The sequence below is a fragment of the Pygocentrus nattereri genome, chromosome 7, assembly GCF_015220715.1.
Source record: "Pygocentrus nattereri isolate fPygNat1 chromosome 7, fPygNat1.pri, whole genome shotgun sequence".
Taxonomy (NCBI): Eukaryota; Metazoa; Chordata; class Actinopteri; order Characiformes; family Serrasalmidae; genus Pygocentrus; species Pygocentrus nattereri.
This window is the reverse complement of record NC_051217.1, coordinates 19,585,410-19,597,397: the sequence shown is the minus strand read 5'-3', so window position 1 is coordinate 19,597,397 and position 11,988 is coordinate 19,585,410. Positions and strand designations below refer to the sequence as shown.

Sequence of the window (11,988 nt, the reverse complement as noted above, 5' to 3'; positions counted from 1 at the left end):
ACCCTGTCCAAAATAAGAGCACGGAGCACTGCACGATGATAACGTAAATAATAAAAGCAGTGATATAATAATAAATCTATATACAATACAATAAATACAAACATTTGTAAAAAAAATTTAATGTATTTAATTATTATAATTATAATATTTATAAAACTAATAAATACTTATTAGTAGTAGTAGTATACATAAAACCATTTATACAATGGATATTGTGGCACTTTATAAAATTATTATTATTATTATTGATTGTACAATTATGTTATATTATATAACAATAATAGTAATAATAAGCTAAATAAAAATATTTTATAAAATATTTTTTAAACATGTCATTTAAAATAATACACACACACAGGCACACAAATTTTCTAAGCCACTTCTCCTACAGGGTCGCGGGGATTTAAAATAGTAATAAAATAAAAGTTAAAAATAAAATATAATTTTTAAAATTATTATTATTAGTAGTAGTAGTAGTATTAATGTATACAATGGATAGTGTTCCAATGTATAACATCATTATTAGTATCGATTGTACAATTACCTTTTTAAAATTATCATTATAAATATTCAATCCACTCACTCCTTTGCCCATACAGTCCATATATTAAAAGTAAACTGCAAAAAGGTTTATTTTAAATCACTTTGTTTTGTGAGGCCATTTGTAAAACCTACTCCACCCACTCAGCCTTCAGCAGTTTAGCTCCATTCATTCAAACAGAGTGTTACAGCCTTGATTACAGTCTGATTGGCTTATATGACAGACAAACAATGTGAGAACAATGTGGTTGTGAAATAGCGGGCATTTATCAGTTTGGGCCTATTTTACCGATGTTTTAATTCATAAAAAAGCGGAAATAAAATGGGGGTTAAAGGAGCTTTGTGTACGATTTAGCGACATCTAGCGGCGAGGTTGTAGATTGCAACCAACTAAATACCTCAGCAAACATGTAGTAGAGCCTACGGTGGCCTCGGGTTTTCTGCCGTCGTCTGGCCCGATTTTCTTTCGCTTCTTTGATGACGATTATTCACTCTCCTTCGCTTTTTCTTGTGCTAAATAATAAGCACGATCCTCCATTTGTCAAAACGTGGGTTCTCAATCTTCTCACAACACAAAGCGGTTAGCTAGCACCGGCAGCACCTGCTGATGATTCTTCTTTCTGCGTCAGAATCAGTACTTTTTATTACTCTTATTAATACAAAAGCAATAAAAAACAACTACAATAGGAGAAATCAATTTACAGCATTACAACTATGCATTTAAAAAAAAGTCACCTGTTTAAAGGGAAACTGCACCGATATTTCAAAATTTCTGCATAGCTAAATGTCATTCAGAGAGGTCTGGCGTGAAACACTCCATTCTAGAGAAACTTGTCGAGTCTTTCACAGTGATGGTGATAGGAACCAGACGTCCACCTCTAAAAGCTCCCTCATAGAAAGTTATTACATGACATGGTTATGAACACGCTTCCTGATGTCTGAGACACTGGACAGTGAAGGTGGAGCAGTTTGGAGATAAAGCCAGAGAGGCCAGGTTGAGAGGGTTTGGACATGTGTTGAGGAGGAATAGTGGATATATTAGTCAAAGAATGTTGGAGATGGAGCTGCCGGGCAGAAGGAGAAGAGGTAGACCTCAGAGAAGGTTTATGGATGTAGTGAAGGTGGACATGGAGATGGTTGGTGTGAAAGTAGAGGAGGCAGTGGATAGGGCAAGATGGAGGCAGATGATCAGCTGTGGCGACCCCTAAAGGGAGCAGCCGAAAGAAGAAGAAGAAGAAGAAGACTTTAACCCAGTCATGGTGGAGTGATACATGAAAGGTGTGCTCAGACAAGACAGTCCCAACAGAAAACTCCTTTGTTTTACCATTAGCATCACACAAAAACTCAGAAGACCCGAGGATCACTGGTAGATCTGGACAGTAAATAAAATGTCTATGTTTGTGTTGTGGCCGTCGCGAGCCCTGGTTCCCATCAGCACCACTGTAAAGACACCTTCAATCGACCATTTCACACCAAACTCTCTGAAGGACGTGGTTTACATCTCAAGGGCTGAATCACGCAGACGTTTTGGAAAAAAACGTGACCGTTTTTGACCATTATCAAAACGCCCTTGCTGCTCTGTTCGCCTCTGCAGCGCCTCCTGTCGGCGCTCTTCTGTTGTTACCGTTGCCAAGGAGACGCGTCTGTGGTTACCAACATGGAGCAACTGTTGCTGTGCGGCTGGAGGTGCTAAGCGCTAAGCTAACCGATTAAACGGCTTTTAAATGAAGTCAGCGTTTGCGAACAACGCCCGTTTTCATGTTTTGTATCTATTTATTTATGATTTTTGGCAGAAACCGGACTATCCACGCTTAAAGAAACGCAAACAGTCGCCTCGGGAGATATTTCTAAATGCAGAGCTCGCTCAGGGCAGGACGGCTAGCATGACATAACAGCTTAACGTTCGTGTTGGCAGCCCGCTGTTTTTCCTCCTCAGTCTCTGAGCTGCTTCTCCAACAGCAGTTGAGCTAGCTGAAATCATTATTTCTCCAGCTCTGCACTCCTGCTCCTCCAACAGCACCGACATGAGGAGCGTTCTCCTGGCCGGACGAAGGCTGGGGTGGTGAAGCTGCTGGAACTGGGAAGCTAAGGAAGCTCTCCCTCCTCTTCTGTTGGGGATGCAAGTTCTGAAGGAGACTCTCTTCTACTCGTATCCTTGTTGGATGCTTTGTGACTGGTTTATGTGTGTTTTTCTGACTAGCGTTGCTGTGAATGCTGTTTAATATAAAAATAAGAATGAGCAATTCCACCATTTGCTTCCTTATATGGTTCTTTGCATGGTGAAATGGTTCTTCAGACTGATGTGTATGGTTCTTGAAAATAGCACCAAAAAAGGGTTTTTGTATACAAGCTTGACTTTGGCTCCATATAGAACCCTATACAGCACATTCTCTATCAGTCCGAAGAACCGTTTTATTATTAAGCATGCAGGTGGTTCTTTGAGTGCTCATGGTTCTGTATAGACCCATTGTCTTTCCTAAAGAACCCTTGAAGAACCATTTTTTAAGAGTGCAAGCTGCTTAATTTCATTGACCTTGCTAAGATCGTTTGAATGTTACTAAGGAGGCAGACGCTTTTAATAGATTTGTAATGGAGCTTGGACGGATTATTAAAAGTACCAGGAGTAACTGAAGCGCAAGTTAACAATAAATGTGGGTTAGAAAATTCCGAAAGTTTATAGAGAGGCAAGCATTTGTTAATCCAGTCAATCAATCAATCAATCAACCTTTATTTAGTCTCGGAGAACATTGAGGGTGCCCCTCATTTACAAAGTTGCAGAGTTAGTACAGAGTAAGTGGATTAATGATGTGTAAGAACATCAGATGATACAAGTAAATGTAATAAATGAAGACTCAAATCAGGTAAGTATAAAAAGTGAAACAGTAATAATAATAAAAAACACATAAAAATATAGTAATACAATAAATAATTACAACATACATAAAATGTAAAGGTTAATAAAATCAAGTTAAAATAAAACAAGGAAGATAAGATAAAAAAAACAATAAACAAATGTATTAAAATGACAAATTAATAAAACGATAATAAAAAAAAAAAAACTTACAGAAAGCTTAGAGAGAAGCAGGCGTTTCTGAGCTTCGGTAAAATGTGTATCAGGTCAATTATATCAACTTTTGGTTATTAGTGAAAGGCAGATTATATGTTTATGGAGAAACGTCTGAATATCTACAGTATATTATGTACCTTTGTACATAATTGTAATTAATAACACAGCCACTAAGTTACAGACACACCGTAGTGGTAGGTTTACACTAAAAAAAAAATTACGGGAAAATCTACTGTCAGTAAAGTACTGTAAATTTACAGTCAATAATTGCTAAGCAAAAACAGAGAAATACTGTAAATAATGAACAGGTTATCATGTGTATTTTAGAGGTAAATATTTTACAGTGCTTTACTGTATATATACACTACAATAATACAGCACTCTACTGGCTGAGTATACTGTAAATTTACAGCCGTTCTTACATTAATAGTCCTATTTGGATAGGACTAGTTTTACATGGGGAGGTGGGGTAATTTGTGTATACCAGCATTTCTCAGTGATGCTCAGGTTACATTAATCTTGTGTGAATCAACATGTTATAAAAATGGTATCACATCCTATGAAAATAGAGTTTCTTAAGTATGAATGCCCTCATTTACTAGTGTTTTCTGTGGCTAAAATGAAGCCGGTGTGTAGCGTTACTGTCCTATCTCACATGTACAGCTCAGAACATATAAAAATTACAGAAAATTGTTGTTGGCTGTGGATTCCCAAACATGTTTTCTGCTCTTTTCTGGAGTGAAGGTTGAGCATAAATCAAATAGCCACTCCAATCTCAGTAATTTATGCTGAGATATCCAATGTGAATTGGTCATAAACAATACAGATGTCCTGTTGTAAACTGGCATTATCCCACCTAATCCTGTACAATTAGTACTTAAGTTTCATTATGGAATATGAGGGATGAATGCCAGCTTGTATGTAACATGAAATATTTTGGTTTTACTTCTTATTCTTGGTCGTTGTACCAATGAAAACTTTCCTGTAAATGATGGAGTTACTCGTTTGACCTTCCCTCATGCGCCACCTGTAACCGTGTGCTCTCTTAACCCGGCCTTACACCAGAAACTTCAGGCCATGTTTGGAGGTAGAGGATGACGATGACCGGGAGCTGCTGGTCCAGGAACAGAAGTCTTGTCGAGCTCGTGCCCGCAAATTCTCCTCAGAGACAAACCGGCGGAGAAAGTAAGATTTTATACCGCATGTTAGGGCTGCACAATAAATTATATTTTTATCATTAACGATATGAGTTCCCACGATAAACACATCGTTAAAGCGGCAATGACAAAACAGATATAATGACCTCATATGCATGCAGAGAGACGTCATTACATTACCCGTGCAAATCATTACAAGCCTGCTTCTCTGAGCTGGGACTGAACCTGCTCTCCACCGCAGGAGATGAATGACTTAACCATTTGACTATACAACACACACTCTGAGACCTTAAAAATGTCACCCTTAACTCAGCTTTAAAGGAAATTCAACTCTAAAGAGCTGCAGCAAAGGGGAAACACGCAGCACACAGGCTGCTCAGGCTCTACTTGAGCTCACAACCTTATGCCTCCCAGAGTCCTTCAAAATAAGAGTTCCAGACTAATGAAGAACACGGTGCCTACACTCAAAAATAAGAACTTTTTTTAACTAAATAAAACCTGCCAGGTCTGATGCCCCAATATTTAATAACTAAATAATAAATATGAAACAACAATATGCATTTGTTCTTGTGTACCTATATATTATATACAAAAAAAATACACAAAAACACGAGTGCTTATAAGTAGTTGTTAGTATTTAATTTCCTTTTATTTTACAAAATGGTACATGGTGCTTTTGTAATTCTTTATTTTGCTATTTTTAAAGAGAGGTTAGTTCGATTTCTGTTTACACATCCCAAAATTGTCTGCACTGGCATTACATCCAGCCAGAAACACATTATTTTAATACTAAATTGTTGCTTCTCATGCTGTCATCATAATATCCAACAGCTTTATCAAACATCGCAATTAATGTCAAGATCTGCATGCATGATTTACAGTGGTTCAAGAAAGTGTGTGACAGTGGGACTGTTAGTAGCTTTCAGTTCCCCACACTTCACCCCCTTGCAACATAACTCATAACTTTCATACTAGTTTGACAGTAACTAAAAGGTCAGTTGTATTTTCTGAAAAATAAGTGCTTCTAGATTGGTATACTGCATGATACAGTTACGCATTCAATAACATTCCATGCTCCATGCTCTGAGGCTAATATATACAAGCTGGGGAGGCTCAAATAAAATTGATTTTGGATCAAGATGGCAAAAGGAAAAGGTGTGAGACTGAGTTTCTTATGTTTCAGTAGGAACAGTGATCTGCGTTTAGACCTAGAATGTCAGTACAGGTTGGAATCAGACTGTGCCAACCGCAACTACATAGAGAGGGATATTATAGTAGAGCTGCAGCGCATAAACCTCTAATTACAAATGATATATATAAATAATCAGCACTACAGAATTATGGAGAACATTGATATGAGTGGGAGAGTGTATATGCAGTGTAGACCAAGGGAACAGTACAGTCCAGACCTTTGTCTTGTGATGAATCACCTCTACCCTGATGGGAGTGGCCTCAGGATTCCAGTATTGCCCCCAATCCAGAGAGCACGAGGGGTTACTGAATGGTTTGACGAGTGAGAAAATGATGCAAATCATGCTTTGGCCTTCACAGTCAGCAGAATGTAACCCATCAACACACCGATAGACGGAATATATTTCGGAATAATGGTGTTCTATCCTAACAGTACAGTCCCAGCCACTAAGACACTTTATGATAGTTTTGCCTTTGTTTTGTCACTCCTCTACATATTAAATACACTGTATATTATCATTTTGCTGATTGCATTTGTGAACAAGTACAGTAGAGGTCAACACAGAACCATAGAAGGCAAGGCAAGAACACACAGCAGTGGCTTTAGGACGCACTGTTCTAGACTGTATTTGCAGACATGCAGAATGCTCTCAGCATGTGTGTGCGTGTGTGTAACCTGCAGCGTACCCTGTTTCCTCACCAGAAGCTTAGGTTTCTGACCCAGGCTCTGCCCTGTGCCCAAAGAAAGAGAGGCTAGCACATCCAGTCCAAAGATACTGTTATTCAATGCTTTAGTTGTCAGCCAGGATTTGGTCTCTTGAAATAGATCCCCTAAGGTAAAGTCACTTATAATAGCCATCAGTGACCAGACATAACACAAAGCACACACAAGACTGAGACACAAATCCTACCACGTTTATAACTCACTATTCTGGTGCGAGACAACAGTTCCTTCAAGATGGCCTTACAGAAACCCTGCATATCTGTAGTTATGTGTGCGTATACTTTGCTTTGCTTTGTTTATTTAAAGCTCACCCTGTAAAGTCTGAAATAATCATTTTAAAATCAAGACCAGGTCAGATTTTGCAGGAGTTTTTCATACGTCATACAAGGTTACAAGGCCAGGCCCGATATTCAGATCTCAAATGCAAAAATCAACATTATACTGATGAAGATACGTTGGCAATAGTGGACATGTTTATCAACAGTTTCTCTCTGTTCAGTTCTCTTTGAATACTCAGTCAATGCGCTCAGAATCATCAGATTCATTCTCTTGGGGAAGGGGGCCGAAGCACAACCAATGTAGCAAAATGTTATGATCTGCGTTGCGTGTCATTACACATTCCCACCAGAGAGGTCTCCAAATCTCCAAAACTTACAAAGGGCAGCTTTAACAGGGACAATACACATTAATCAGCATCAATATTGCATAATGTAAATGTGCTAATGGTCATCTGCACGTGCAGGTTTGGGTTTTATTATTATAATATATATAATATAATATATTATATATATTATTATATATTATTATTATATTTAACAATACAGTTATGACTATTTTGAGCATTTGTATTATTTCGGATTATAGGATAACAGTATATCATTGCTATACAAAGAAAAACAAGTATGTCTAAAATAGTAACTTTACAGGAGAAAGCAAAAAACACTTTCAATGTAAGTCAATGAGATTTTATTCCAAGTGATTTAAGAGCATTTCTATTGATCCATTCATCATGAAATTTCCACACAATGTAAAGGACAGCTGGTGTGTTGAAATGATGTAGAAACAAAACAAAATAGAGATAAATACAAAAAAAGACTAATTCAACAAAAAGAGAGATACATGGTTTTCTTTGGACAGCAACGATATATTCTATATAATGCTCATGCTTTGTATCTCCTACAGCTCTGCTGCTGTTTGTGATTGTAGCGCTGCCATTTGTTGAAGTGGATATGCCATTAACAAATTAATTTTGTTGAAATGCCAGCTTAGACAAAGGGCTCTGGTTTCAATGACAGCTTGCATAACGAGATGTTGTTGTCGATGCAAACAAAGATGCATTTCCACTCCAATTAGAGCTCCTTCATTTGATATTTAGATGCTTTTACGCCTTATCTGTTAATCTCTCTCTCTCTCTCTCTCTCTCTCCTTCTCAGGGTGCTGGAGGAGAGGAGGAGGCAGTGGGATGTTCAGGAGCAGAGACTGAGGGAGAAAATTCTGCAGCAGCGTAAGCAGAGGGTGCAGGATGCTACAGAGCGCTTTCAGAGAGCACACCTCCCTCTGTCCCAAAGGAGGAGACCAGGTCAGCATGTCAACCATTAGATTGCCAGCACTCATCTTCACAGACTCTTACTCAGCCTACTTTCTGTTTTGGTTGGTGGGTTGGAATCACAACTGCTTTAAAATGGGTTTCTTGAAATTTATGGGATTTTATGGGCACATCATCATTGTGTTTTCATGAATATAAAACCAAAACTATTTGCAAATACCTGCACAAGTTGATTCTAATACAATGCTAGTATTTCATGATTTTGGCAGTATTCCATGACGTGGCACTTCCATGAAGTTACAAACACAATTGCAAAAAAAAAAGTTTGCAAATCCTTTTTAACCCGATTTTAACTGAAAAAAGACAAGATATTTACTGTTTCAACTAATTAACTATTGTTTTTGGGTGTATACACTTATCCTATAGTGGATGCTTGCAAAAGGTGGGACAGGGGCATACTTACCACAGTATAACATCACCAACTAACATCACCATCAGGATGGTCCTTTTTCCTCTCCAGAGAACATAATGTTCATTATTTACAGAAACAATTTGAAAGGTGGGCATTCCAGAATCAGTCTATCTCAAATGAGCTTTAGCCCAGAGAAGTCGGCAGCGTTTCTGGATGTTGGTGATATAAGGCTTCTGGATTGCGTTGTAGAAGTGTTGTTGATGCTGTGGGTGGGACGGTGGGTAGTGCTGTCGCCTCACAGCAAGAAGGGCCTGGGCTTGATTCCCCGGCCAGGGTCCTTTCTGTGTGGAGTTTGCATGTTCTCCCCGTGTCCCCGTGTTTCCTCTGGGTTCTCCGGTTTCCTTCCACAGTCCAAAGACATGCAGTCAGGTCAGTTGGACATGTTAAATTGCCCCTAGGTGTGAGTGTGTGTGTGATTGTGTCTTTCTGTCTGTCCTGCGATGAACTGGCGACCTGTCCAGGGTGTTTCCTGCCTTCAGCCCGATGACTGGTGGGATAGGCTGTAGCACGCCCCCCCGCGACCCTGAGGGAGAAGCAGCTTAGAAAATGTGTGTGGGTTTGTGCGTTGATGCTGTCATGATATGGAATAAAACTAGCATTTATGAAGGGCTCAGTAGCCACTTTGTGATAAACATTGTTCTCTAACTGTTGGACTTTTCGCACATTTCCCTGTTGTGGGACATAATGAGGGTCACTTAACTTTTATTCCATATGATGATATCATCATCTTGTACCTATTCACCTGTTTACGGGTGTTTTTGATCATTACGCAGACTTCCCAGTCTAACAGTGCCCCCTTATTTGGAAATAACGTATATTTATGTGTGTATAATAAATTTGGTGAGTTAAAATACTAAAAATCTCTTTTGTGCTATTTTGACAAATGCATCAAATCAAGATACCACTGTATCACATCAAAGTAAATATTGAATTTGTGTATGTGTGTGTGTGTGTGTGTCTTGTATTCTATTGTATTGTATTATAATTCATTTTAATTATTATGCACATTATTAGATTAGATTACTACTTTTTACAACTTCCTTTATTTTGTATGTATGATTTCAGACATCATTTGTACATATATATGTATCTTTATCACATTATTGGTTTTCTATTATTTAAGACAATCTTATTTTTTATTTTTCCCTAGTCTCTGGTAAAAGAGCCCCTAACTTAGAGGAAGCACTCATGCATATTCATGGTACTCTCCACTCTCCATTTTTATCCAGTGCCTCTGCCATCAACAGGTGAGATTTTCCCATTTACAGGAATTTACAGTTACTAAATTAAGCATGTGTTTCCATTAATCCATTTCTTACACTACTTTGTTTTCAGTGCTCGTGCACAGTTTTGTGGTTGTGTCTCAGTTTGTGCATTTCTTACACAAGTGTCTTTACATCTCTGCTGACGTTTATGAAGGTTTATTCTATGAGTGAGACAGTCACATTTAAAATACAGTCATTATTCTGTCTTTTAAGCCACTGGATGAGAAACATTGTGTTGTTGCTGCTGTTTTAAATAGGAGCTGCACTCCCTCCCCTAAGCCTCCAGGGGGCTCCAGTGGTCCTCGCAGCCTGCGAGCGGTCTCTGCAGCCGAAGCCTATGCCAAGCTCATGCAAGAGAGAAGCCTGAGTGACTTCAAAAGCAACCAGCTGCTCTCCTTCAATCAGCTGCAGGAGACAGAGGACCAACAGCAGGCCTGCCCACAGGTCAGCCTGTTACTGTTGCCACATGACATTTAAAACACTGCAGAACAGCCTCGGTGTGGATGTTTTAAATATCTGAACATAATAATAATCATTACCATCACTATAAATTACATTTGTGTAAATTGTATAAGGACACAAACATTTGGTAACATAAAGTGGACTTAAAACATAAAGACTTTCAGCATAATTCAAATGTTGAGATGTAAACAAAGTCATTCAGAGTGGTTTGTTGTGAAATGGTTCATAGTAGAGAACCAGATCAGTTTACAATGGTGATGGGAACCAAGGGTCTCAATGTCTACAGCACAAATATAGTACTATGCAAAACCACCATGTGTTTTGTTTTGGTTGTTTTTTACCCGATTTTTTTCTCCCCAATTTTAGTCATTACTCCCCAATTCCACTCGCTACTTAGGACTCCCCCAAACACACGCTGTCACCAACGCTAGGAGGGTGGGGCTAGCACAGGCTTCCTCCAAGTTCTGTGAAACCAGCAACCGCTTCTTTTCGAACTGCCGCTCACGCAATGTCACTGGACAGCCGAATGTGCTTGGAGGAAAACGCCAACCGCCAGATCTAACTGATGGGAGGAGAAGGGGGGCCATCCTACCCACCCGGAGAGCCAATTGTGCTCTCTTGGACTCCTGGCTATGGACAGCTGTAGCATCACCAGGGATCGAACTCTCGATCTCCTGATGACAGGGCCAATGCTTAGACCATTGTGCCACTCGGGAGCCCCTTATATGTATTATTGATAATGGTAAAATAATCAGACAAAGTATTTGTAACCATTCCCTGATTCCCTGAGCAAGAGGATAGTGGGTCACTGTTTGTCCGCTGATGGCAAAGCTGGTGGTCCATTGGTGTTTCACTCAGCCTTTTCGGAAACACTTTATTTGAAGGCTACCTACATAAGGACTTCATGACACATTCATAAGCACTGAATAATGTGTTTATAAAGCACTACTTGAACATTTATTAAGTGCTTATGTCCTGTTTTATGACATAAATGACATTGTACTGACATAATATGAATAAACGTTGAACATATTTACAGCACTAAACATATTTAAAACACTATACATAACTGTTTATGTCAGCATTCTTAAGAAGACATTGTACTGATATCAGGTTAAATATGCCTGGAAACTACTCCCTCTTCCCTCCATGGCATGGATAAGATGATTGATGCAATTATGTATAGTGTTTTAAATATGTTTAGTGCTGTAAATATGTTCAACGTTTATTCTAAATTATGTCAGTACAATGTCATTTATTTCATAAAACATCTTATGTCAGGTTGCGAGAACCGACATAAGCACTTAATAAATGTTCAAGTAGTGCTTTATAAACACATTATTCAGTGCTTATGAATGCGTCATAAAGCCCTTATGTAGGTAGCCTTCAAATAAAGTGTTACCGCATTTTCTTTGCGGCCCACCAATGTTTAAGCAGAGCATTAGAGAAAATTCCACTTATCATTGCTCACTTTCCACTCACAGTCCAAATTACTCATTTTTCCTTCCTTCCTTTCTTAAGTTATACTTCGTATGTTAGTTTATTAAATAATTTAAATCTAGCC

At 38.6% G+C, this 11,988-nt stretch overlaps 1 protein-coding gene across 3 annotated transcripts in view; it reads left to right on the top strand.

Moving 5' to 3' along the window:
• cep126 (centrosomal protein 126) overlaps window positions 1-11,988 on the top strand; it is a 33,365-nt gene that overhangs the window by 779 nt on the left and 20,598 nt on the right. The window contains exons 2-6 of one of the 3 annotated variants that reach the window (XM_037539966.1): window positions 2,533-2,689; window positions 4,673-4,792; window positions 8,113-8,258; window positions 9,848-9,944; window positions 10,220-10,406. In XM_037539966.1, the coding sequence (XP_037395863.1) occupies window positions 2,658-2,689; window positions 4,673-4,792; window positions 8,113-8,258; window positions 9,848-9,944; window positions 10,220-10,406 (582 nt within the window). In that variant the 5' untranslated portion in view covers window positions 2,533-2,657. Of the gene's footprint in view, window positions 1-2,213; window positions 2,690-4,672; window positions 4,793-8,112; window positions 8,259-9,528; window positions 9,617-9,847; window positions 9,945-10,219; window positions 10,407-11,988 lie in introns of those variants that run through there. The other 2 variants (XM_017708030.2, XM_017708031.2) reach the window with 2 other exon arrangements.